Raw genomic sequence first — 27,492 nt, 5'->3', positions numbered from 1 at the left:
CGTGGATAAGCATATATTATCAGTTTAGATTTACTGCAACTAACTCGCTATTAAGGTAAGCTTTTAAGAATTTAAATTTGCTTAAAACGTTTATTGTAAACTTTCAATCTATGTATATACTCGTAATGTAATGTCTAAAACATAAAATTGTAAAATTATTTAATATTAAGTTTCTAACTTCTATTAAGTACCTTTATATTGTTTTTAGATGTTGAGATTTGTGGTCATTGCTTCAATAGTTTCAGCGGCGTACGCAAGTAGCTATGCATATTTTGACAATAACGTGGTCGAATATGGGGGTGCCTCATCTGCTCAGGTAAGTTTATTTAAATTTACAACAAATCATATTAATATTATATATTCGAATGTAACTCTATCTGTCTGTCTGTAACGTGATCACGGCCAAGCTTCTGAGCCAATTGTGATAAAATTTCATATAGAGGACCTTAGGGTGAACAAAGCTACTTTTTTGTCTCTTCCTTTTGGTTGTTCGAGGAATTTCATTGTTTTAAGAAAAGGACCATAAGTGAAAAATCATAAAAAGTATATCTACTACTTATTGTTCTTTTTGAGCTTTTTTAAACTATTTGATTTTATATTTTCTATTATATTAATTTAATATTTTATGTATATTAAATAAATATTTGTACAGTCCAAACGGGCGAAACCGCGTGGGTCCGCTAGTATTAAATACTCTTTATCCCTTTAGTAAAAACATCTTAAAAACATAACTTATTTCACGTATAACAGAAAAATACATACAGAAAAATTGTATATACATACATATGTACATTGTACATGTAATGTTCGTCCACGCTTAGTAACTCTAACACGATCTTATAATAAGTATAAATACAATAAAATATAGAGTCGTTGTTTCCGGTCGTTGCTCACGTAGATTACTCTCCGTAATTGTAATTTTACATAATCTCTACGGGTTGCTCAAATATTATCGTAAGTATTAATAAAAGCGTAGATCTTGATGGGAATCAGTTATTAGGTACGCTTTATAGGCGAGAATATAATTTGTCCATTTAAAATTCAATTTACATTGGAAATAAATAAGGTTCATTTATATGTAAAGCTTTTGTTATATTATGTAATTTTATATTTGGTACATTTCTGCACAAAAAATTGTATATGAATATATTTGCATTATTTTACATATGATTTTTTTATTTTATTCTATAAATAAAAATTATATTGTTTGTAACCTCAATCTCCTCTTATTTTCAGGCAATCTCTCTACCATATGTCTATCAGGAACCAAATTTAATAAAAATAGGCCAGCGTCCATCAACTGTAGACACCATTTACGAAGTACGAAACCCCGTAGTACCTGTATTAGAGACACAAGAGATAGGTCTATCTCCGTTTGGTCTTATTTGCTCAATTGTCACGGTAAGAAAATATCAAAATATTTTATTTCTTAAAATATTTTTGTTTATTTAATAAGATATACATATTTATTAAAATTAACTAATTATATAAAAAGCACAAGGGGATGACTGTTCGTGGGTTCGATCCCCATTCGACCGAATGAATCGATATTTTCATTTCTCCGCTCTGACACCAAGGCCTAACCTCACAATCGCAATGCCTTGAAACATTCGGCGGAAAGTGGAGAACGGAGTGCCTTAACACTAAGTTCCCTCTACCTACCTTGCTGCATGCGGGATACTGGGTAGATCGATTTATTTATTTTTGAATAACTATATACTTAAAAATGTACATTTAAATATTTATGTGTTATTATTATTTTCAGTCAATCATCGGATGTGTAAAAAGAGGGATTGTGTACATTATCACTTCCATACCAACACTTATCTTCTCTTTCTTAGGGCTTTGCAATATGACGTCACTGTGGAACTATTTCAACATGAATTCCTTTCTTAATGTATCAGATTTGACTACTTTTGTTACACCAGAACGGCTCAAAAGAGCCACAGATTTCGTAGAAACAGCCATTAGGAAATATAGGTCTTTACAATAATAAGTTTAGTATTATATATATTGTGAAAAATATTTATTTATTTTAAGTATACTTAAGATAATATGAGTTTTAATAAAATATTAATTTATATAGAAAAATGTGTTGTGTATTTAATCCCTCCAGTTTGTTTAATTTGGTTATGCGGTCAATTATATATAAACCGGTACTATGTGGATTTTTTTTGTACCGTCGTCGTGCTCTTCGTGTCGTCCCACACATAGTAGGGCAGAGAGAACCTAGTGTTAAGACACTACGTTCACCATTTTCCATATTTTCCTTCACCAATTTAAAATTAAAAAATAGGTATACGTCAACGTTATCATATTAATCTTGGAACAATAAAATAATGAATCATGGATTAGCCTAATGAAATCTACCGTAGTCTGTAAGTACTTAGAAAATTGTTTGCTTTAGTATAGATAAGCGTAATAAGGTCTTTACGTTCATTTGATAGACAGGAATTTATATGATTCTACTGATATAGTAAATTACACTTTAGTATTTTTTATATATTTAGTCTTCGATATTTTTATGAAAGGCTGAACAGATTTTTGAAAACATATTTTATTTTTAAATTCAAAATTCAAATTTAAAATTATCTTTATTCAAATAGACTGTTATAAGCACTTTTGAATCGTCAAATGAACATATAAGCAGAAAGCTACCACCGGTTCGGAAGGCAGTTCTGCTGAGAAGAGCCGGTAAGAAACTCGACAATTGCTCTTCTCTTTCTCTTTCTTTTTAAAAATATGTAGAGATAATCTACGAACACATATCTGACAGAAATGATTTAGAAAAGGCTTCGCTTCACTGTCCAGAACAATGAAGTAACTTATCAATTATATGAGATTCAACTTTAAGTTTTATAAAATATAGTTTTGAGGTCAGTTTTGAGGTCAGTCAGTGACAGTCGCCCTGCGCTACGCAGGGCGACTGTCACTGTCAAAACTGTCTGTCAAAACGACAGGTTGTGGGTTCGATTATCACTCGACGGAATTATATAATTAACTATGCTAATTATGTTTTGGCATGCATATGAAATATTAATATGAATAGCTATATTGCTATAAATAGTACGTATCACCCCCTAAGAAGTAAGAATACTTCACATGAGTTACCTTCCAATAAGGGCCGTTGCTTACAAGCAACTGCCCCCGATTGACACAATTCTATTGCTTTTATTGACGTTTTCACTTAAATGTACCCTTCTTCTTTAAATCTTTTACTCGAGTTTGCTAATAATATAATAATTTGAAGTCTATAATCGATATTTTAATCGAATTTCTAAAAAATGTATACGGCACCATTATGCATTAAATAGTACCTACTTTTTTTTCAATATACTAAAGTCCAAAGTACGTCCATACTTATCAAGATACCTATCTAATAGCCGAATTTTCGTTAATTGTAAATTTGACTGTTATCGTAGCGACATTATCTCCAAAACTTATATATCTTTGTATCAGTAACCATTCATACGTGAAATCGTTGATAATAAGAACTGAAATAAAATTTAGTTAGTATAAGTTTGTAATAAGAATCAAAATGGGGAACTGCTCGAGTAAAAAAGTGAAAATAAATAAGAATGATGACGAAGGAAAGGAGAACAGTGACCAACGTGTCGGTGCTCTGAATGCTGAATCCTCTGATGTCAACGTCAACGTAAAAAGTGAAGATAAGAATACTCCAGAAGAAATTGAATTGAAAGTGGAAAATTCAGACGATAGGTGACAATTTTATTTTTATTGCAATTTGTGTAATGGCTCTAATGATTATAATTTTAAATAAATATTTGATCCTTAATGCATTAGTAATATAGGACGTAAACGATTGATATATTTGAACGATTGAAAGATAAAATAGTATATTTAGTCCATTTATTATTTTATTTTTTCTCTCTCTCTCTCTCTCTCTCTCTCGGTGTCCAATTTGCTTAAATACTTCCACAGCCACAAGTGTTCGAACAGTGCAATATGTTAATAAGATCAATGTAAGAACAATGTATCCCAAAACGTGCTAATATCATAGTCAAATTAAAATTGTTAAATTGAAGTTATTGAACTGAAATCCATTAAGCTTCTAATCAACGCAATTAAAAAATTAAGAGCAAAAAAAAATTAAAAAGTGAAAATTTGAAGGTATTTCATGAAAAAAATAATTACAATCTTATATTTATAATGTATTTCATACAAAATGAGCGTATCTATATTATATTCATATGTATATATTTCGGCAAACTAAAGTTAATGAACTTATAAATTGTACTTCCCGTTAACCTACAATCCAAAAATTGGTATAAAAGGCATGGAGAACGACTACCCTACCTACTTGCGATCTACTCGCTCTTAACCCTATTTATTTTCTAGTTTATTTAGGAATTTTGTACCTACTTCGAGGTGTTACGTGTTGAGAGGCGGTACTCAAAACAATATAAAATATTTCATTTCCTCGAGTGGGAATCGAATCCATAACCTATTGCGTTTATAGTTGGCTTGTGCCTCAGCACCATGAAAGGCATCAATGAATTATAGATTAAACTATAAATTCCCATATTTACTTTTATTATGGGATTAACTAGATAAATACTTATCCGTAATTTCTTATCATTTATTGAAATATAATATGTAACTCGTGTTCGATAAGTAACTTCAAATATTATGTTAACAAAATTAAGAATGAATTTTCCTAATTATCTCTATACTAAAAAAAATGGTTAAGTGCGAGTCGGGCACGCCCACCGAGGCTTTTCGCTTCGTGGGTAGATTTGCTTATAATTATGATTTTTGATTCTTTTCCGTTTCTTATTTTATAATTCACTTACCATAAGTTATGATTGAATTATAATGTAATAGAAAAAATAGAGTAGGTATTACTAGGAAATTATTATTAGGAAATTACTTTTTCTAAGTTCGCATATTAAAATGTTTTCCAACGTAACCCTACCTCTGTGTTTTCTGTCTTTTATCTCACCTTTTTTTATTTAGAATTCATTTGTAATTTATAATTTTTACTTGAAATATGTAAAAATTATTTCCAAAGATTACGTACTTTATATATAAAAATAAACTTATTATATGGATTTTCCCATTATCAGTTCCTAAAGTGATAATCAATGTATGTAGGTATATTTTGTAAACCGGATGTTACGTGCAAGATATTTAAAATGTGATGACTTTATAATTTTTGTTATATGTACTAGTAGGTACAATTTGGAAGCCACAGTCTCTAAGTTTCAATGATTCACTAATTAACTATCGGTTCTACTATATATTTTGTCCAAAATCATGTAGGTATGTACACTAGCGGCGTTAGGGTAGGGCGAGGCTGGGCGACCGCCCAGGGGCGCCGGATAAAAAGGGCGCCGTAGACGCTCGTTTATGGCGCTTTGCGCAAAGATGTATTTGCTGCCCAGTGCGGCTTAGGGGACTTGATGTCCTTTAAAATGGTCTAAGATCTAAAAAAAAACAACAAAGTCATCGTCGTCTTTGATATCTAAAAAAAAAAACAAAGTGATCTTAACAACTTTGAAAATAAAATTGCAGAAAACATAGACTTTGAATGCCTAATAAAGGTAAAAATAAAAGTTCGCAGATAGAAAGGCTAGAAGAAGTGAAATTATATTAGTTTTTGTCATTATTTATTTTTTTAATAGATGGTTATTTCGTTGTACCCATTCCCTTTTTTGTATATTATTGAAATGTATTTAGGGGGCGCCGAAAAAATTTCGCCCAGGGCGCCGGTAGTGCTAAAACCGGCACTGGGTATGTATAATACTTTTTTTTTTGGATCATATTTTTAACGATATTTTTTATCAGACTGAGGAAATGAAGCTATTAAATATTTGGTTTCCTCGAGTGGGAATCGAAGTTCGAACCCAAAGCTCGCCGCGTTTAGAGTCGCACACTTGAGTCCTTCGCCACGACTGGCCTCTAAGCATAAGCTATTTTTATCAAAAAATTCCAGTGGGATCAGGATTTTCATATCTCTTTAGGTAGACAGATATGAAATAAATGTTCAAGTGAAATAACAGAATATTTTTCTATTAAAAACGACTTTTTTTCATAACAATTAAAAGTTTCACATAGCAGGTATGTTATATGATATACTCGTATGTTGATAACCAGAGGCCATTTGTAGCGCAGGAGCACGCAGTGTGACTATAAACGTAACTGGTTGTGGGTTCAATCCCCACTCGTGGAAAAGAAATATTTATTCAAATTTATATTTCCATCTCTTTTCTCTGGTGTTCAGGCAAAAGCCTCTAGAATTTAGCAGAAGGTGGAGAACGGATTGTCTTACCCCTAGGTTCCCTCTGCCTACCATGCTTACCCATGTGCGGGATTGATAAAGTATAAAATTCTTAATAAAGATTTTGCTATTAAAATGGCACGATGCATGTATACCTTATCTAATTAATAGTGTAAGTACATGTTGACTTTCTTTCGACCTCTACATGAGTGACATGTGCATGTAGAGAAATGACCCTATTAGATAATTGCATAATATAAATAAATGACCACTTAAAAGTAATCCAATAATATGCAATTTACATAAGCTTAATAGCCATTATACTAATCTAACGATAGATAAATATGTTTTTATGCTTTTTGAGGCCAGCGACTGTAAATGCGATGCGAGGTTTTGGGTTCGATTTCCACTTGAGGAAATTAAATATTTAGTATTTACATTTTATCGCTCTGGTATAGTTACCAGAGCGATAAAATGTAAATACTATACAGCGTGGCGTTGAGTTCCTGAACACGCAACGCCTCCAGGAGTTCAGAGAAGGTTCTTAACATTAGGTTCCCGGGTTTCCTCTGACTTCCCTTCTATTTGCGGGATACAGTGTGAAGTTGAAAATGATAATAATTCTGAATTCTGAATTGTGACTTATAGTAGGTTTTTTTTTATGAAAATCAAATTTTTCTCTCTTAATTTAAACGAAGAAGAAAACATTCTTAAAAATAAACTGACTTACGTCATAAACTCGTATAGATATTATACAATACACAAAAAAACGTGAACGCTTTTATTTTCATTCAGTATAAAGTTCACATGGATCGATCATACTAAGAATATAAGAATATACTTATAATAACAAGTGACCATGGGAAGTTTTGCAGCGTCACCCTGACTGGACACCGCCCACCGTCACCATGGCTCCCCACAACCATAACAGCGTAACAACAGAGGCAATATAAATTCTTCACAACTTCACCAATCCTCTAAGCGGGTGGACTTTATCTGTGTTTGGTGAAATATATTTCATTGTAAGAAGAGTATTTGAAAAATATTTGTAGATTTCGTTAAGCTCGATAATATTATACTTATTTAATTTCTAAACATTTTGAGCTTAGGTAATTTATGGTCTTATTTAGTTTTTACTACATTTATATTGATTTGTAAAAAAAATTTACGTAAAAAATACAAATTTAGTAAAACTGGGGCAATGTATGGACAAAACGATAGTAGAAAAAATAGAAGCGGTAAAGTGAGTCAAAATTTCAAAACTTAATTTGGATTTTTCAGTGATTTCTTTTTTTTAGCTTTTGGCTGACGCTACAAGTGTTACTTTGTTGACAATTCAATTATTTAGTTTTTTTTTTTAATAAATAATATTATTTAGCATAATAATTAATTAATAACTACAGATTATTATAAATAATTTATTTGCTTTATTTATAGAATAGATTTAAGTATTCTATCGATTTTGAAATTTCAATATGAAATCGTTGCTTACAATTATATCAATTTTGCTTGTAATTTATATAAAATGGTAAGTTTAGTTTATTGTGAGATATTGCGTGTAGGTGATGGGTGTTATTAAACTACAAGTAACCGTCAACATCACGAATATATATGTGCGTAATATATAAAAAATATTTACACAAAAAATCATTTTTTTCTGCACGTTTTTTAGCTACTGACATATTATACAGACATATATAATTATGTATGACATAATGTAGATTCGATTTTTAAATTTTAACGTAGATGGTTTGGGTATTTAAGACTGTTTGGTTGTGACCTGTAACTGTGAGTAATATTTTAAGTGTTATCCATGAAAAGTCAATTTACATAACATTATTTTTTATTTAATATTTAATTATGTAATTATTTCAAACACTTGCACAGCTTTTTTCTTTCAATATTCTACCACTACGTCACTTTTACATTAATACGTTAACTAAATGGAAATTGTGTGTTTTTTTAATGAATTAAAGATCTTTCTGGGTTTTTTTATTTGTTAGTATAGTTAGTAGAGGTGTACAATCGGATTACGAAAGAATTTTTTGTTCTATTTATGTATTTTTATAGATAAAGAAATAAGAAATATACAAATTGTAGATACGATATCTGTTACTACTGTATTCTAATTATCTTTTAGTCATATTTAATTTTAAAAAGCTTCTTATATATTACTTTGAGTCTTATCATCCAAAAGAACTAAATCATAAAATCATAAATTAAATTAGAAATTAATTAATATTAATATTTTATATATCTTTGTATAACAGTAACGCAGCAGCAAGATCCAAAAATAACAAGATGCCGAGTCAACCGATAAAGCTGTATTATCTGCCGCCATCACCACCTTGTCGATCGGTCATGATGACAGCCAAAGTCTTAGGTCTGGACCTCGACCTTGTGCTAACAAATATAATGAAAGGGGAACACAAGACTCCAGAATATTTAAAGGTAACTTAGCCTTATAATGCAATATATATTCAGCTTCACGCTGTATCCCGCTCACAGCGGGGTAGGCAGAGAGGACCTAGTGTTTAGACACCCCGTTCCACATTTTCCGCTGAATTCTGAAGCAGAATGAAGAAATGAAAATATACATCTAAATAAATATTTCATTTACTCGACTGAGGATCGAACTCACGACCTGTCGCTTTTACGCTCCTGCGCCACTACTGGCCTCAATACAATATATAATTTGTATATATTTAGGTGTATATATTATTCTTATTATATAGGCAGTTGATTTTGGTATACAAATTAAATTTTAAAAACCAGTTTCCCATTGGATTAAGAATATTTTTATTAAGAATATTTGTCTTAATTGACTGAATATGGAACATTTGCTATGAACAATTAAAAAGAAAAATATGAATACTTTTTAATTTAACTTAATAAGTAAATAATTTTAACCTTAAATTATAATTTTATACAACGTATAACATGATTATAATATTAGACATTACGTTTTCTGTGGCGGAAACTAACACCGCGGTTTGTCTCATAAGAGCGAGGAAATTATATAATAATTTAAATAAATACTAATTACATATCCAATGTATATAATTTTATTTTCTCCGTAAATTTCCAACTGTATCTACGTAATTATTACTTACCTGATGTTGATTTACTGCATAAAATATTAATTATAGTAATCCACTTTCCAGATGAATCCACAACACACAATACCCACTATGGATGACAATGGCTTCGTGCTATGGGAGAGGTTAGAATAATTAATTATGTTTTTTTAATGTTCAAGGATCTTTAATATGTATTTTCTTCCTTTTTTTCATTATATCCCGCATGCGTCAGGGTAGGCAGGGGGAACCTATTATTATGTTAAGAGTTAAGACACTCCACTCACCACTTTTCGTGAAATATGTCGAATACATGTGTCCCTGCGCCTGGCCTAGATTTTATAATTCGTTTTTTTATTTTTATTTTGATAGCATCAAGTTAGCAAAGCGAACAAAGACTAATACAATATTATGATTTTTTTATAAATGAAATTCAAAAGATATTTTTACATTTTTACAGTCGCGCCATCTTAACATATTTGGTAAACGCATACGGTCGTGATGATTCTCTCTACCCGAAGAACCCTCGTCAAAGAGCTCTCGTCGATCAACGGTTAAACTTCGATTTGGGCACTTTATACAAAAGATATATGGATCTTTACGTATGTATTTTATATATATTTTTTTTCACAGAAAAATAATTAGACAGTTTTAGTACGTACAACCCTTTATGTTATTTTTGTTTACAAATATACAAAACATTTTTTTACTAAAAAATAATTTAAATAATTTTAATATAAAAACTTAAATTATTATTAATTGCTTATATTTCGTTATTTAAGCTATTTAAAGATACATTTTCGAAATCCAACGTTTCGTACACTTTATAACAGTCCATAGAACCACAAAAAGAATTGTTAAAATATTTAATTTTATTTAATATTTGTAAAATGCTCTATATCATTAATCCATTTATTTATTACATTTGTTTTAGTTTCATTTAGCTGTATTTCGCGTGTAGCATGGTAGGCAGAGGGGGCCTACCGTTAGGACGCTTCGCTCCTCCCTTTGGCGGAACTTAACTCCGTGCTATGCCTTGACAGCAGTCATCAGTTCATCCATTTATAATTTTATTTTAATTTAAATTATCTGTTTTAGATACCGATGATATTTGCTGGTGCGCCATACAATGAAGATGCAGCAGAGAAACTAAATGAAGCCTTAGATTGGTTAAATAGCATGTTGGAAGGAAAAGCTTTTGTTGCTGGCGACAATCTTACTGTAGCTGATATTTCTATTATAGTAGTATTCTCTAACTTAGAGGTAATGTAATGTTGCAATTTTTATTTATTTTGTATAGATTTTTATTTAAAAGCAAAATCTTTTTTTTATGTTTTTCCCGCACACTAAGGGTAGAAGGGAACCTAACGGAACGGGGAAACAAAAATAAATTAAGGGTAATCGTTCCCGATAGTCGAAATTGAACCTATAACCATTGGGTATGCAGTTACTCCAGGCATTTTTATTTCTTAAGCAGATATAACTATTGACACAGTGATGTACCACTACTCCACCGATAACTTTACGTAGTAGTGTTTTCTACCACAAGTATGTTGAATTCAATCGAGTTCTAGCTCTTTCAAATGTAAATTACCTGCATAGATACAGTTTAGTGGCGGTCACTAGGTCATTTTGATTATCGCCTGATTATTTCTATTTAGCAAATGTGTAATGTGTTGTAATAATTTATAACGTCGATTTAGCAATATTTGTAAAAAAACCTGAAGGTAAAACAATTGTAACTTTTAAAAAACAAAATTAAAATCAGTAAAAATTCCAAAAATGTAAAATAATTTAAACATATTTTTAGACATATACTACTCTTGTAAGTTGTAAAAGGTTGTAAATAACAAATTACCTTCTTCAAGCAAAATGTCATTTTTGTTCCTCCAATTATTTATAAAGTCTTTAGTCATATTTTTATAATAACAGCTGAGTAATAAAGAGAATATATGACGTTATAGATATTAAATCATATTGTTATTATGAATCATAGAAATTGTAGTGTACTTTTCACGCAGAGAATGGTTGGTACATTTGGTATAAAATAACAGTAACGCTTTGTAATTCAATTACCTCCTATATGCTAGGTTGTTTTACCTTTGGATATTTCATGTGCTTGTTCTCGAAAATTATATATATCTATTTTTATAGTTTTATGCCGTATTGCATACCTATATAGCAAAATAACCAGGGTAAGCAGAAAGAACCTAATATTAAGAAACCGTTAACCGTTCTCATTACGACACTTCCATTGCCAACTTTTCGCCGAATTCTGGAATTATTATTTAACATAGGAACTTTTTAATACTCATTTGACTCTTTGTTTACAGGCTTTCGGATTTGACATCAGTGCTCACGAAAACGTCGCAAAATGGTTCGAAAGGACGAAAAAGGAACTAGAACCTTACGGCTATGTGGAAATCGACCAAGGCGGTGCGAAAATGCTTGCCTCATTCCTGAAGAAAGATAAAAAATAATTTTATTGTTATTTCATTACCTGTGGTTGCAATAAAACGTATAGCATACTTACATATTGTTTTTCATATCGTTCGTTTGCTATTGAGGTTAGGAATAGGTGCTATGGGCGTTATAAAATTTAAAATAGTTGCCGCTTATTTTGATATCCTGTTAATAAAATATTACATGGCTTTCATAAAATTGCCGAAAATTAAAAAAAAAATGGGTTGCCAGGAGTACTAGTGTTTACGCGACTGGTTGTGGGTTCGATCCTCACTCGAGGAAATTAAATATTTATTTAAATTGATATTATCGCAACGATATAGGCACGGAGTGTTTTAACTCTACTTACCTGCCTAGGGTAAGCAGGATAGATTGTGTGTGGGATACAGAATGAAGCTGACAAAAAAAGATAAATGACATTTCCATTTCATACTCCAAAAACAAAAGGCACTTTTCTACCTTACCATCAAAAAAAAAAATGTGGATAATCTATAAAAGTGAGAAATAAATAACAATTATAGTATCAAGGTGTAAGCCGTGGCAGTCCATAGCTTCCGGTCGCACGAGAATATCCTGGTTGCTAGGATCACAGAGGGACAATGAATGACACCTATTGAATTAGTATCTATCCAGCATTGCTATGTTGATTCCCCCGTTTAATTATACTATATGTAGACATTTCCTTAATATATATTTTTTGCTTCACGCTGTATCCCGCACATAGCAGGATAGGAAGAGGACACGTGTGAACCTAATGTTAAGACACTCCGTTCGAATTATACACTTCCGCTCCCCACTTTCTGTCGAATTCTCGAATCATTGCGTGTTGAGTGGCGGAACTGAACGCCGCGCTTTGCCTCTTTATTAGAGCTAGGAAATGGAAATATTTCTGAATATCTTATATAAGTAATATTAAAAAAGTATGTTTACTTAAAATTTATTTTATAAAAAAACTTTATAAAAAAACTCGACCTTATCGGTTGAATTTATATTTAAAATGCTTAAGCAACTGAATCAACAAATTTATGTAGATACTCGTACATAATTATATGAAGAAATGAATCAGGTTTACGGTATTATTTCTTAATACAAATATATCGATTATGACGTCTATTTTATTGTAAAAATAAAATATATGTTTTTATTATAATGTTAGAAGGAAAATTTATTATACGAGTATGTTATATTAAGTATGACAGTCATAATGAATTATTGGTGCGGTTGTCACAACCAGTAGTTTAACTAAGGAAAACACATTTTTTATAAATATTTTACTATTACTTATAGGCAAATTAATTTAATGTCATTGTATACTAAGAAACGTAACGAAATACAGTAGTTTGTGGCAAAAAACAAATCTAATTATTAAATTGAAAATTGATCTAATCATTTAAGAAACGGTTCTGTCCTTATTTCATACAAACAGCTGATTCTGAAATAATAAAAAAAGCTGATTCGGAAAATAAATCATGGCCGCCTTGAAGATGGCTTTAAATGGCTCGCAGATCTGATTTTACGAATTTTTCTTAGTTTAGATTATTTTCTTCCCAACTAAACTCAAAATTTCAAAAAACCTAACTTCAAAGCGACCACATCTAGTTGAACCTACTGTACCTATATTTAAAATACATAATATTTAACACAGAACGTAAATGTAAATAATAAAACGGATATCTTTAAAACGTCCTTCTGGTTCGCTATACGAGTATGTTCTATGGCTGGAACTGAGGGCAGGCGTTAACACAGAACAATGCGCCGGCGCACGCGGACGGGTCGCGCCGACATACCGTTTCACATTTTCAAAACAAAACTGACGATCGATTGTTTCGAATTGAAAAACTTAACAACACGAATAACTATAGTTAGTACCTACATACAAAATTCGTAAACATTGTGGCCGTATACGTTCGAAGCGAGTGTTTTGTATGGTGATGACGAAATTGAAAATGTAGTTTGTGCTTGTGAGAACTGAACGGTTGGATTGATTTAGCTAACACGATGATTGTAGTAGGTATTTTTTTTAATTAAATCATAAATAAATAAAGGTATACTGTTTTAAATTTATATAGATAAACATAGATAAAACAAATATATATAGTATTTATTATTTCAACAAAGAAAAGGACGAGAGTTTAGAGGATGTAATCATTATTTAATAGCCACGTTGTGTCTATTGTTGTATTGTTATCAAGGGACATTACATCTTGTATGTCATCTGTATATTAGTATGTATCAAGTTTAATTAAGTATGGCGATTGTTAGGTGTGGTCCAGGTGTAATTAATGCGATAGGTATATTACCTTTATATTTTTGCTGTAGCCCGTACATAGCGAGAAAAGCAGAGGGAACCTGGGAACCTAGTAGACACTTTGTACCCATCGAGATACTTCCGTTTTCTACTGTCCACCAAATTCTGAAGACATTGCGAGTTGAGTAGCGGAACTTACCGCTTTACTTCATTGTGCTAGTGGGAATAGAATTCACAACCTGTTGAATTTTACACATACAATCAAACGCTTGTGCCTCTGAAAAGTAGAATTTTTAATTTAAAAGTTAAATGTTTTTTATGTTTTAAAATATTTATGAAAATATCCATTGTAATAATATCAATAATTTCTTAATTTATGTCGTACATATTAGTTAGGTAGCACTCATATAAATTATTAATTTCGGTTTATGTTAAGTTTTGTGTGATTGCTTTTTTAAATAGCATAGTATCCTATTTTAAAAATTTACAAATCATTTTCCTATTTATTATGACTTTAAATAATTATTTCATTCATCATCATCATCAGCTTCACGCTGTATCACTCAAACAGCAGGGTAGGCGGAGGGAATCTAGTGTTAAGATACTCCGTTTCCCACTTTCTGCCGAATAAATAATAATTATTTCTTTTTTTATATTTCAGAAATGTTTAATATTCAATTTACTAATAACAATATGCGTAGCAGTCCAGTTTTTAAACAATCCAACATCAGAAATGTCAGCAGATGAAAGAAATGTTGTGAAAAATAAAACAGTTGAATCAGATGAGAGTGGTCATGAGGTGGAAACGGAAAATGATGATAAGAAGTTTCTAGATTTTGCTTTAAAAACTGTATTAGATCCCACTACTGTTATCATGAAAACTAATGATGGAGTAGAAAAACTTAAACATGAATTGGAAGAAATTGATAAATCTAATGTAACATTGGATAAGTTTATGGACGAAATGGATCGGCTTAGTTTAGAAGTATGTCAATTATCGCAGAAATATCTGTGGGAATACGTAACGGATGTCTCCAGTGATATTAAGAAGAATAAAATGGTAATATTTGTATTACTTAATAAAGATATTAATTAATAATTGTTAAGTATAGGTAACTTATTTACTTACCGCCACGAAACTTAACACTAAAGGATAAATTTTTAATTACAAGTATTTTTTTTCAAAGAATACAAGAATTGAAATTGAAATTCAATACAAGATATTTCAATCAATATATTTTTTTAGATTAATGTAGCCTCAGAAGAAGACGAAATTAAAAAGAAATATTGGAATATACTGAAGGAAAAATATATAATAGAACTAGCAGATACAAGTGATTCGAAATTGAAGAGAAAATTAAGAATTATAAAAGAAAGAGGGATTAATGTTCAAATGCCTCATACTAAGGTACGTTATCCTTACAGAAGTGATATATACTTATGTATTGAAACTTATGAAATAGAATATCAATATGAAATTATATACTTTAGGTATGTAATTTGAGGCAGGGGCACTCGCGTGTGACTGTAAAAGCGATAGGTTGTGAGTTCGATTCTTACTGGATATTGTTTAGATTTAATTTATCATATTTTCGGTGGGGTATCGAGACAAAGCGCGGCAACAACAATGCTTCCAGAATTCAATGAAAATTGATTTTATTAATTATTCATTAATAGACAATAAAATTTTATAAAAATCTAAATTTGTACTCCCTTTCAAAATATTCTAGCAAAGAGAAGAAATAGATTCAATGCAGCGAATTTGGAGCCGAGTGGCCGTGTGCGCCTACAACGTAACTGAATGCAATAACGAGGATTCGCCACGAGCAATGAATGGTTGGCTATTTAAAGAATATAATAAGATCTTTGATTTTCGTAATTATTACAAATTTTCAATTAAAATATTTAACTATGCTAATCGCGTATGGTTTCCAAAAATGATTTATTTTTCAGCTTCATGCTGTATCCCACATGTTGCAGGATAGGCAGAAGGAGCCTAAGCTTTAGCTCATCAAATGATAATAATACTATCAAATTAATTATATGGTAATGCATTCTCTATAGAGTCTATTATATCGTAACTATATTCCATTATTATTTAATTACTTCCAGATATAATATCAACATTCAAAACGAGTGACGACACAAAAGAACTATTATATTATTGGAAAGCCTATCGTGATGCAACTGGAAAGAAAATTCGTCCCATTTTTAAGAAATACGTGATAAGAATGAACAACGTCGCTATATCAGAAGACTTTACTGATGCTGGAGATATGTGGCGATATGCCTTTGAAGATGATAGTTTCGCTGAAACTGTTAATAGACTTTGGTCTGAAATAAAACCTTTTTATAATGTCTTGCACGATTATGTTAGGGTTAAACTAAAAGCCCAATATGGTAAAGAATTTGGTAAAACTACTTCTGTAATTCCAGCCCATCTGCTTGGTAATTATTTACTTTATTAATATGAATAATATGAATAGTTCATCTAAATTAGGCAGTTGCCATTTTATATCACACAAATTGAATTTGTATTTTTTTGCAAAGTCACAAGCCAAATGAAAATTCATCATTCCAAAACAAGTGTTACTAATTTTCTATCCCAAATAAGAAAATTGTAGCGCCTGATAAAAACCCAATGCAATATTACATTTTTGCTTCAGGTAATATATGGGCTCAGGATTGGCAAGCGATATTTAATAAAGTCACGTTCTACCCTGAAATTCAAGGACCAAAATTCATAGAAAATGGAAACGAATCTTCGAAAGATTTTTTTCAAGCAGTGGACGAATTTCACAAATCATTAGGGTTTGAAAGTGCGAACGAAACATTCCAAGATGTCAATGACACAACACCAATTAGTAACTGCTTACCATCAAGTCATGACATGTGTGATGGGTTAAATTACAAGTAATCTTTTATTATTTCTTTTTTTTTCAGCTTTATACTGTATTCCGACTGTAGCAGTGTAGGCAGGGGGAGCCTAGTCAAGACCATTCCCCATTCAGTCACTTCTATTTCCCACTTTTCGCCAGTTTCTTGAGGCATTGTGCATAGAGTGGCAAGTAAAAGCCGTTCTTTGCCTGCATGTTTGAGCGAAAAAATGAGAAAAAAATATTGTATTTTTCATTCCCTCAACTGGGAATCGAACCCAAAACCGGCACGCTTGTGACCCCTGCGTCATGACGGCCTCATTCATTATAATTTAAAATTAGTGAGGTATTATGTTTATATTTTCAAATGTTTTTTTAGGCGAGGCCAGTCGTGGCACATGGGCACAGGCTGTGACTGTAATCTCGAGCAGTTGTGGGGTCGATCCCCACTCGAGGAAATGAAATATTTACTTAAAATTATATTTTTAATTCTTCGATCTGGTATCGATGCAAAGCGCGACGTTGAGTTCTGCCACTCAATACGCAATGCCTCTAGAATTCAGCGGAAAGTGGGGAACGCAGTGTCTTAACACTAGAGCCCAAAGGGACTCTTCTCTTCTCTTTTCTCTTCAGGTCTTCTCTTTTCTCTCTGAGGGTGGGTAAATGCTTACCCTGCTGCGTGCGGGATACAGCGTGAAGCTAATTTATTTATTTTATTATTTATGTACACAAATGCAAAATACGTGTTTAATATACATATACGTATATAATACTTGCAGGATAAAATGGTGCGGTGATAATGTATCGGACGTGAGGATAAGACTGTCACGAGCCGCAAGGTTGTTAGGGCACATTCAATATTTCAAACACTATAGAAATCTTCAACCTCTTTATCGAGATGGACCAAACCCAGGTAAATTAAAATACCAGTTATGTATGCTAATTAGGCAGTTAGAACCTAATGTTAAGACGCTTAGCTCTTCACTTTTTGTCCAAATTAAAGACGTTTCCTATAACTAGGTAATGTAACCATTCTCTAGAATGGGAAATCAATCCACAATCGTTGTTTGTAGTCAAACTAATTAAATAAATATCAAAAAAAAATTTTTTTTAATAAAAACTCTTTTTAATACTTAAAGAAACCTTAAAATTAGTTCCACTGCCTAAATCTTAACAAAAGCGTTCAAGTGTATATTTTATTGTCTCTGTGAAGGACTGCAGCGCATGCAAATTAAAAGATCAAACATTTTCCATTGACAGCGATTAACAAATAGATGTTTTTATTTCACGCACTTAACAAATACAATAACTACTTAATATATAAGAGATTTCTTTTAGACACTACTAATTTTTCGTACTTTTAGATACTACGTAGTGCTATAGATACTTATAGACACTACTTAGTGCCTTATGTCAAAGTATTTTTGTTATTTTTGGATTTTTTTGCTTATCCCACTGGGTTGTAAATCCATGCTTACATATATATATAAGGGATAAGCAAAAATAAATCTATACGGACTTTCAACTGCAACAAAATGATTTTAAATAGAAAATTAATTTAAATAGGTGTAATAAAATAAACATTGTTAAATATTTACATCAATATTTACATAGTACATAATATGGACGTGCTTCTGATGGATATTTGTATTTATACAACATAGCAGCAGGTGTTTTTAACACAAAATGTATGTATTTACATTTTTAACCTAATTGGTTAAAAGATGTCGGTAAAATATTGCAAAAATATCCAAATTGATTATTGATTCCAATACCCAGTATTCAAAGTAGGTATTTATAAAAAAGATTAATTCAAACACTGACCAGAACAAAGGCCCTTGGGATAGAAGAATAATAATGTTTAGCTGAAAAATTTGGTTGGTTCAACGCGTTAATCTCGGGAACTACTGGGTCGTTACATAATACGTTGATTGTTCGATTCCTCTTTAACTGCAGTCAGATTTACCTCGGTAACATGTGTCACCATTGAATTAATGTGAGCGAAGCAGCATGCAAAAGCTAGTCAAAATATACAGGGAGTAAGAAACTGTAATAACTGTAACGACATAAGTGAACGGCCGATGCGTCTAGAAATCATCGACACCTTTCCTTTTGTTATAAAATATGTACCTATATCAAACAATTGCAGATCGAAATTTGTAAACGGAAAAAAGTATTGTGTTCGTAAGGCGGCGTGAAATGATAATTAGACATAAAACATATGTAATAAGACTAGTGGGCGCGCGGAGATTCGCCTGCTTATTTGGACCCTTAGGGGTGAATTCTAATAAACCATGAAACATATGTTCAATGAAATATTTTTAAGAGTCTAAATTTCAAATTTTATAAAAATCGGTGGCGATTTAAAGATTTTTCCATACAAACTTTCAACCCCTTATTTGCAACCTTAGGGGGTAAATTCTAAAAAAGGATGAAATACGTGTTCAATTAAATACTTTTAAAAATCTTAATTTCAAATTTTATAAAAATCGATGCCGATTTAAATTTTTTCCCATACAAACTTTTAACTTCTATTTCACCCCTTTAGGGTTAAAATTCCTTCTTAGTGTATGTCCAGATTATATAAATAAACATCTGTCCAAATTTCACGTTTCTACTATCAGCAGTTACGGCTGTGCGTGCGTCTTACCTCAGTCAGTGAGGACAAGTCCTTTTATATATATAGATATGCAAGTAATATACACATATTATAAAAAAATACTTGACGTTGTCCTTATGTTCTTACTTTCCAAATAACATGGCTGGGGAAATTAACAACAACACAAAATAAGACCATGATCGGGATCGCCAAATCCCGCACATAGCAAGGTAGGGGAGGAATCTAGTGTTAAAACACTCCGTCTCTCACTTTCCCTTGAATTCTGGAGCCACGCCGTGCTTTGCCTTGACACTAGAGCGAAGAAATTAAAATATTAAATTATTAATTTTCTCGAGTGGGAATCGAACCCATAATCTGTCGCTTTTGTCCACGACTGGTTTGTGGAATTGAAGTGACCAAACCTCTTTTATTCATTGTATAATGGATTACCTTTATATAATACAATAGGATATGACGTCGTTCGAGACTTATATATTTAACTGTAATTATTTTTTGCGAATGTTGACTTGGTTGGTACACCTTTGAAATGGGGTCGATAGAATAGTTCCGTTATAAAAAGATTGCTTTTTATTATTTATCTGTTACTAAACACCTATGGTGTTTAGTAACAGATAAAAATATATTTATTTTAGATATAATATTATTATGATAGCAATTTGAGTCATGATTATTTAATTTTTAACTAAACCTACATTTATTTAATTTATTATTTGTTTTACTTAATTATCTTATTTTAAAAATAGGCGCAGTTAGTTTGTTTTACGATGAGTAGATAAGTAATAATGTGTCTATGAGCATGTAAGCAATTTAAAATATCGCCTTATAAGAACAGAAATATGGGGATTTACTTATTGGACGTGAGTTCCGACTACTGAGTGTTTTAAATTGATTTAGAAAGTAAGAAGTAAGTAAGAGAAAGTAGCCGAGAAACGTAGGCCTCGGATCAAGTGGTGGTTGCTGAATGGACCGATGCAGACCGACTTCCTGGCAGAGGTGAAAAGTCACGATATTTCGACTAACACTGAGACTGCTCAGGATGCTTGGGATCGGGCTCAGTCGGCAATCATTGCGGCGGGCAGGCGAGTTCTTGGCCTTTCTAGGGGAGGACGTGTCATCGACAGGGAGACATGGTGGTGGAATGACGAGGTGCAGGAGGTGACTCGTGAAAAGAAGGCTGCCTTTAAGAAGTGGCAGGAATCCAACTCTCCTGAAGACAGACTGGAGTACACAGTAGCTAAACGTGCCTGTAAAAGAGCTGTAGCCAGAGCCCGCAGTGAAAGTTTGTCACCATTGTATGATAAACTTGAAACTGTGGAGGGGCAGAAGCTCATTTACAAACTGGCACGTTCCCGGGATAAAGTGACGCAAGATATCGCAAAATGTCTTTGCGTCAAAGATTCCCAGGGCACGCTGCTCTGTAGTCATGCCTCTGTGAAGGAGAGGTGGAGAAGCTACTTCCAGGATTTGCTGAATACTCAGCACCCATGCAGTCTTCATCACGACCCACCGCCTAACCTCGGACTTATTGCCCCAATAACCCTTGACGAAACACGTAATTGCCTTCGACGCATGAAGAACGGAAAAGCGGTGGGACCTGACGACATTCCGATCGAAGCGTGGAAATCGTTGGGCTCTCTTGGTGTGCTCATGCTTACTGACCTTTTTAACCATATCTTGAACACTGGTAAGATGCCGCATCAGTGGCGGCTTAGCTTCATTACCCCTATTTACAAAGGAAGGGGCAGTGTTCAAGATTGTGGTAGTTATAGGGGCATTAAGCTTATGAGTCATACCATGAAGCTCTTCGAGCGCATGATCGACCTCAGGCTCCGCCGGGAGTGTACTATCTCTGAGTCTCAATATGGATTTCAGCCAGGATCGGGCACCATGGACGCCATTTTCGCCCTCAGAACTTTGATGGAGGCATACAGGGAAAAAAGGAGAGCTCTGCATGTGGCCTTTTTAGATCTGCAGAAGGCCTTTGACTGTGTGCCTCGTCAGTGTATCTGGTGGGCATTGCGATCCAAAGGGATCCCTGAGGCCTATATTGAGATTATCAGAGACATGTACCACGATTCCGCTTCTATGGTTAGGACTGCTGTTGGCGACACTAGACCCTTCCCGATTACAGTGGGGGTTCACCAGGGCTCGGCTCTTAGTCCGTTCTTATTCAATGTAGTGCTCGATACTGTCTCGGCTCACATCCAGGACCAGCCTCCATGGCTGATGATGTATGCCGACGACATAGCACTCATTGCCGAGAACCGACTGACGCTGGAGCGTAAAGTGAACCTCTGGAAGGGTACGCTTGAGAACGGCGGTCTTAAACTAAATGTGTCGAAGACAGAGTACATGGCCTGCGGGAGCTGGGACTCGAGCACCATCCTTATAGGTCCTGAGCCAGCCGTTAAGTCGGAGAAGTTCAGGTACCTTGGATCCGTTATGCACGAGTCTGGAGGCATCGATCACGATGTCCAAGGGCGGATAAGCGCTGCCTGGGCCAAATGGCGGGAGGTCACTGGTGTGGTCTGCGACCGCAGAATACCGCCCAAGCTCAAGGGGCTGATATACAAGAGCATCATCCGACCGGTTCTTTTATACGGCAGCGAATGTTGGCCGGCACTATCTCGGCACACTCAGGAGCTTCACGTCACGGAAATGAAGATGCTGAGGTGGATGTGCGGCGTAACGCGGTCTGACCGCATACGCAACACATTCATTCGAGGTAGTCTTGGGGTCCGTGACGTAGCGGATAAGCTCCAAGAGCGCCGCCTGAGATGGTTTGGCCACGTTACGCGCCGGCCTAAGAACTATGTCGGATGCAAGTGCCTTGCTATATCAGTTCCTGGAGTGAGACCTCCTGGACGCCCAAGGAAGCGCTGGCTGGATGTCGTGATGCAGGACATGAGAGCCAATGGTCTAACCACCGAGGACGCAAAAGACCGTGCAAAGTGGAGTAGGTTGAGTAGGAGGGCAGACCCTGGCAATAGCCGGGATTAATGCCAGGAGGAAGAAGAGAGTGTTTTAAATTGATTTTAAATTGTATTTTATTTGCTTAGGCCGTATTACCCGACAGGCTTCCCTTCGGCTTACCTTACGAAAATGTGAAATACTTTTAGAGTAACATATTGAAAATTAAAAAAAAGTATTAATATTCTACGTCAACAACATATTTTGAAACGATTTTATTAGGACAAAGTGTAATAATTGTATCATCACGAAACTTGATAGTAAGACGTAACTTAGGTCAGCTTCACGCTGTATCCCGCACACAGCAGAGTTGGCAGAGAGAACTTAGTGTTAAGACACTCCGTTCCCCACTTTCTGCCGAATTCTGGAGGCATTGCGTGTTGAGTGGCAGAACTTAACGCCGCGCGTAGCTTAGTTGGCTACACAATAATATGGTATCATCGAGCTGGTCTGGTGATGGAGTCAGGACCTGAATAGTGTAACTCTGTAGAGGTATTATAAATTTTGTTTTTAACTGTATAATTATTTCAATCAATCAATCAAATCATTACTTACTAAATTAATATTAAAATATGTAAAAGTTACGTCACTTTAAGCTTCATTACAGCCTTCCACGACGCGATATCTGACATCGTAGCGGTACAAGTGACCTCGCCAAAGTATCTGCAAACCGTGAACTTCGTGAAGGTAGCGACTTCCTCAGAGTCCATGGTTAACCATTTATTATGGCTGGCTTTGGAGAAGTTCCCTTTGATGGCGTATGCTTATGTTTTGGATAGATGGAGATGGGACATCTTCGCTAATAGTAATATGAAGGATTGGAACAAACATTGGTGGGATTTAAGGTTAGTTATTTTAATATGTTTTAGATCTCCAGAGGCTTTACTTAGTTTTCAATTAGGTATATTATAAAAATGTTTGCACCTCTGTTATACTTGAACTTCGGGAAAATAACAAATATATTCTTGAAAGCATAAGGACGCTATTGAGAAAATACAATATTATATATACTTACTATTACTTAATTGGAGAAAGGCTTCACGCTGTGTCCCGCACATAGCAGGGTCGGCAGAGGGAACCCGGGAATTTAGTGTTTAGACACTCCGTTGCCATTAAGACCGTTTGCCTCGACACCAGAGCAAAGAAATCGATCCGCACTCGAGGAGATGAAATATTTATTTAAATGTATATTTCCAACATTTAAATAAATATTTCATCTCCTCAAGTGGGGATCGAACCCACAACCAGTTGATTTACAGTCACACTTTGTGGCCCTGCGCCACGAGTGACCTCAGTTATCGTGTTGAAATTGATATTGCTGGTTATGTATTGATTTTTCATTATTTCATTGTTCATAATGAATAATTAACATTAATTTATAGCATGCTAAACGCTAAAGATAAAACACGTAATTACAATTTTCTTTGTATAAATATCATATTTATAACTATAGCTATCATAAGAATATTTTAATAATAATGATTTAATGTTTTATTGCCACAAAAAAGTATATTATTTTAAGGTTTGTTTTTGTGGATTCCATACCCACTTGTAGGATATTATTTTTTTGCTTTACAGGAGAAAACCACGTTGTTTAGTTCCGCCACTCTATATTAAATGATGAGAATTGAGACGGAAAGTAAATATCTTGACTCTATCTATATATAACTAATATTAAAATTTTGTACAGAACTGAAGAAACTGGTATATCACCACCAGTCCCTCGCAACGAAAGTGATTTAGACCCAGCTGCCAAGTATCACGTGGTCTCCCACGTACAATATATCACGTAAGTTAACTTACTATTCCTAACTTCTCTTCTTCTTAGAAGACAGCTATCAATAAAAACGAATATAAATAGGTTAGATAAATCCAAAGATATACGCTACGTTATATATACGTTTCTAAGAAAATATTTTTCTTTCTTAAGTATGAAATAACACTTTAAAAATGTTAAATATATCCTGAGATATGTTAATATATATATTTAGGTATTATCTTAGCAATTTACGTATTATTTTAATAATTAATTATTTCATTACTAAAAAAAATAATTAAGTATCTATTTATTATTCTTGTGTCGTCAAGCAAATTTAATTCCTACCAAATTTTCCTTAGTACAGTTAACAAAAACAGTATAATTATAATAGTTGATGCTTCTCGGCCGTTAACGCTTATCCGAGTGTGCCTGGCGTGACAAATTGTATTTACATTCTTAAAGCGTTTTAGTTGTAATTGATTTGATAATAATTATAATATAGTAGGCTTTATTTAATTTATTAAAGTGAATTAGTAGAATTAGCTAGAAATGAGTGAGTAAGTTAGTACTAAATCATAAATTTATAGTACATAGATTTACTCTTCATTCGAATTCTGAAGGCATTGCGTGTTGAATTGCGGAACCCAACGCCGCGCTTTGCCTCGACATCAGAGCGAAGAAATGAATATGTAAATTTAAATAAATTTTTCATTTCTTCGAGTGGGGTTAAAACCCACAAACCTTTACAGTTACGCGACTGGTTTCTTACTAAACCTTATTGAGTGTGTGAATAAGTACAATGTCTCTATACTAGAAATGAGTGAGTAAGTTAGTACAAATTCACTCATTTCTGTACATAGGTGTACTCTTCATTCTACAAAGTTATGCTTAAGAAAACATATACGAGATAAACATATATATTTTTTTATTATGTGGTAGCAAACAGTGACTAAGTTCTTATTTTTGCAAAATACAAGACAATATTAATATGTGAACGAATTAAATTTAATCATAATATTGATCGTAAAACAAAAGCAATAAATGCTTTGTATCTTTTATGGTACATAATGCTAGAGTTAAATACATTACATTTTTTTAGTATCTATATCGTTAATTTTATGAACAAAAGGAAATATTCTGAGGCCAGTTTCAGCTCAGAGGCACAAAGTGTAATTGTAAAATCGAATGGTTGTAGGTTCGATCCCCACACGAGGAAAGGAATATTTATTTAAATTTATATTTTCATTTCTTCGCTCTGGTATCGAGGCAAAGTGCGGCGTTGAGTTTCGCCACTAAACAACTGTTAAATATATTCACAAATTTTATGAAAAAATAATAATATATTTATTTCAGATATCTAATATCAAATATTTTAGAATTTCAAATACTCTCATCATTATGCAAAGCGGCAAACCACACAGGACCTTTACACGAATGCTCTCTACATGGCGTGAAGGAAGCAGGATCTTTGCTGAGGTACTTCCTTATGGCTCATACGATACTATTTTTGTCATTATAATTTTAATATGTGCAAAGATTTTGATAAATTCATGGAAAATAACTTAACTAGCAACGCCTTCCTTATTGTTAAAATAAACATAGAGATGTTAAATATTGATAGTTGACTTACCTACATACATCATTTTTAACCACTACTAGTTAAATAGCAAATATTTACTAAATTTTCGCTTTTGAAGACCATTCTTGCATAGTAGCGCAGTTGAAAATATAAAATCCGACCTTACTGTGTGATTTTCACGAGTTCGAATTTGTATTAAATGTTTTTCGTACTAAAATATGCCAATATATAATTATTCTGTTATACAAAAATATAATTCTATTTGATGGCGTGGTGGTGCAGGGGCACTAACGTGCTACTGTAAACGCAACGGTTGCGAGTTTGATTCCCACTCGGGTGAAAGAAATATTCAATATTTTCATTTCCTCGCTTGGGTAACGAGGGAAAGCGTGGCGTTGAGTTTCGCCACTTAACACGAAATGCCTTAAGGATTTGCGGGAAATTGGGAAACCGAGTGTCATAACACTAGTTTCCCAGATTCCCTCTGTCTTACACACTTTGTGGGTCGATGGCTATAATATGAAGCTAAAAAAACAAATAAAATAAGTTATATTAGACAAAATTTACCTTTGCTATAATTACGATGTTTTTTCATAGTGAAGGTATGTCTCTTGGAGCAAGTGAAGACTGGCGGACTGTTTTGAAAACAATAACAGGCGAAACGGAACTATCAACGGAAGGAATATTAGAATATTTTGCTCCACTAAAAGATCTACTTCAAGAGGAAACTGCTAAACTGAAAACGGCCCAAGAAGACATGGACACGAGCGCCCCGATCGTAGTTGGAATAATAGTTGTTATATTAACTTTACTTATGTTTATAGTGTACTGTGTGAAAAAACGGAATGTGATAACCAATTCATTGTCTGTATGCGGATTTAGCAAAAATGGTTCTCTAGACATAGTTACCCATGATATATCTCAAGGAAAATCCAATGATATTAGCGGAGTTAGCGAGGATAAAGTTTAAGTTTTTTGCTAGTTAAGTAGTTTTTTTTATCGTAAGTCTTTTTGACTGTTCAATTTTATCACAGATAAGTACTTTTAAGATGTTACTTGTAATTACTTATTTACTTGAAATTTTCAATATTTAATAAATGGTTTCGTTTGTTTATTGTGCTGTTATTATTTTTTTATCAGTAAATTGCTATCATTAATTTTACTAATTTAATAAAATAATTATTTATTTAACTAACAGGTCTAGAATCAATCAATCAATTTGTCAATTTTTATCAGAAATACAATCTAAACTTCAGGACGAGGTAGAGTTAGAATATGTCACGGTCTGTTGGCTCCAAAGGCTGTATGAAAGGTTGTGCCTATATTGAATTGGTGAATGATATTTTTATAATGAAAGGTTAAATAAATAAAAATATATTAAACTTTATTGAATGTAGCTTTGGCTTTTCGGTTTGATTATAAATTAAATTTTAACAGGAAATGTTCTTTTATTTAACTTTCGTTCTTGCTATTCTTTTAGAGTATAATGGTTTATTTTTAATATTAAAATTACCTACACTTAAACTACAGACTCGATAATTAAATAACAAGTATAAAGAATATTTTTATACATATAATTGTAGATACTAAAACTGAGAACTTCCTTTTTTATGTTGGTAAATAAAAACGGATTGTTTAAATTAAAATATTTTTCAGGAT

General features: G+C 33.0%; 3 protein-coding genes across 6 annotated transcripts; all 3 read left to right on the top strand.

The window, feature by feature from the left end:
- Positions 1 to 197: 197 nt before the first annotated feature.
- On the top strand, positions 198 to 2,032 carry LOC146539913 (uncharacterized). Its single transcript, XM_085208022.1, has 3 exons — positions 198 to 316; positions 1,237 to 1,401; positions 1,766 to 2,032. Exons 1-3 carry the CDS (start codon positions 209 to 211, stop codon positions 1,991 to 1,993), a joined length of 501 nt encoding a protein of 166 aa, XP_085064148.1. The 5' UTR covers positions 198 to 208; the 3' UTR covers positions 1,994 to 2,032.
- Positions 2,033 to 3,481: 1,449 nt separating this feature from the next.
- LOC146539912 (glutathione S-transferase 1-like) lies at positions 3,482 to 11,850 on the top strand. 4 transcript variants are annotated; one of them, XM_085208018.1, is made up of 7 exons: positions 7,260 to 7,350; positions 7,679 to 7,769; positions 8,512 to 8,692; positions 9,406 to 9,464; positions 9,779 to 9,920; positions 10,417 to 10,581; positions 11,652 to 11,850. In XM_085208018.1, exons 2-7 carry the CDS (start codon positions 7,717 to 7,719, stop codon positions 11,796 to 11,798), a joined length of 747 nt encoding a protein of 248 aa, XP_085064144.1. In that variant the 5' UTR covers positions 7,260 to 7,350; positions 7,679 to 7,716; the 3' UTR covers positions 11,799 to 11,850. The 4 variants fall into 4 exon arrangements, with proteins under 4 accessions (XP_085064143.1, XP_085064146.1, XP_085064144.1 ...); XM_085208017.1 differs by lacking the exons at positions 7,260 to 7,350; positions 7,679 to 7,769 and adding an exon at positions 3,482 to 3,720; XM_085208020.1 differs by lacking the exon at positions 7,679 to 7,769 and having other exon boundaries at positions 7,242 to 7,263.
- A 1,673-nt stretch (positions 11,851 to 13,523) lies between these two features.
- LOC146539911 (angiotensin-converting enzyme-like) lies at positions 13,524 to 26,947 on the top strand. Its single transcript, XM_085207529.1, has 11 exons — positions 13,524 to 13,788; positions 14,691 to 15,089; positions 15,276 to 15,437; positions 15,760 to 15,865; positions 16,142 to 16,477; positions 16,696 to 16,942; positions 17,685 to 17,818; positions 23,103 to 23,340; positions 24,186 to 24,284; positions 25,608 to 25,730; positions 26,431 to 26,947. Exons 1-11 carry the CDS (start codon positions 13,780 to 13,782, stop codon positions 26,801 to 26,803), a joined length of 2,226 nt encoding a protein of 741 aa, XP_085063655.1. The 5' UTR covers positions 13,524 to 13,779; the 3' UTR covers positions 26,804 to 26,947.
- Positions 26,948 to 27,492: the final 545 nt, after the last annotated feature.

This window comes from Heliconius melpomene, chromosome 3 (genome assembly GCF_056956725.1).
Source record: "Heliconius melpomene rosina isolate 202511_hmr_F chromosome 3, ASM5695672v1, whole genome shotgun sequence".
Taxonomy (NCBI): Eukaryota; Metazoa; Arthropoda; class Insecta; order Lepidoptera; family Nymphalidae; genus Heliconius; species Heliconius melpomene.
This window is presented reverse-complemented; position numbering and strand designations above follow the sequence as displayed.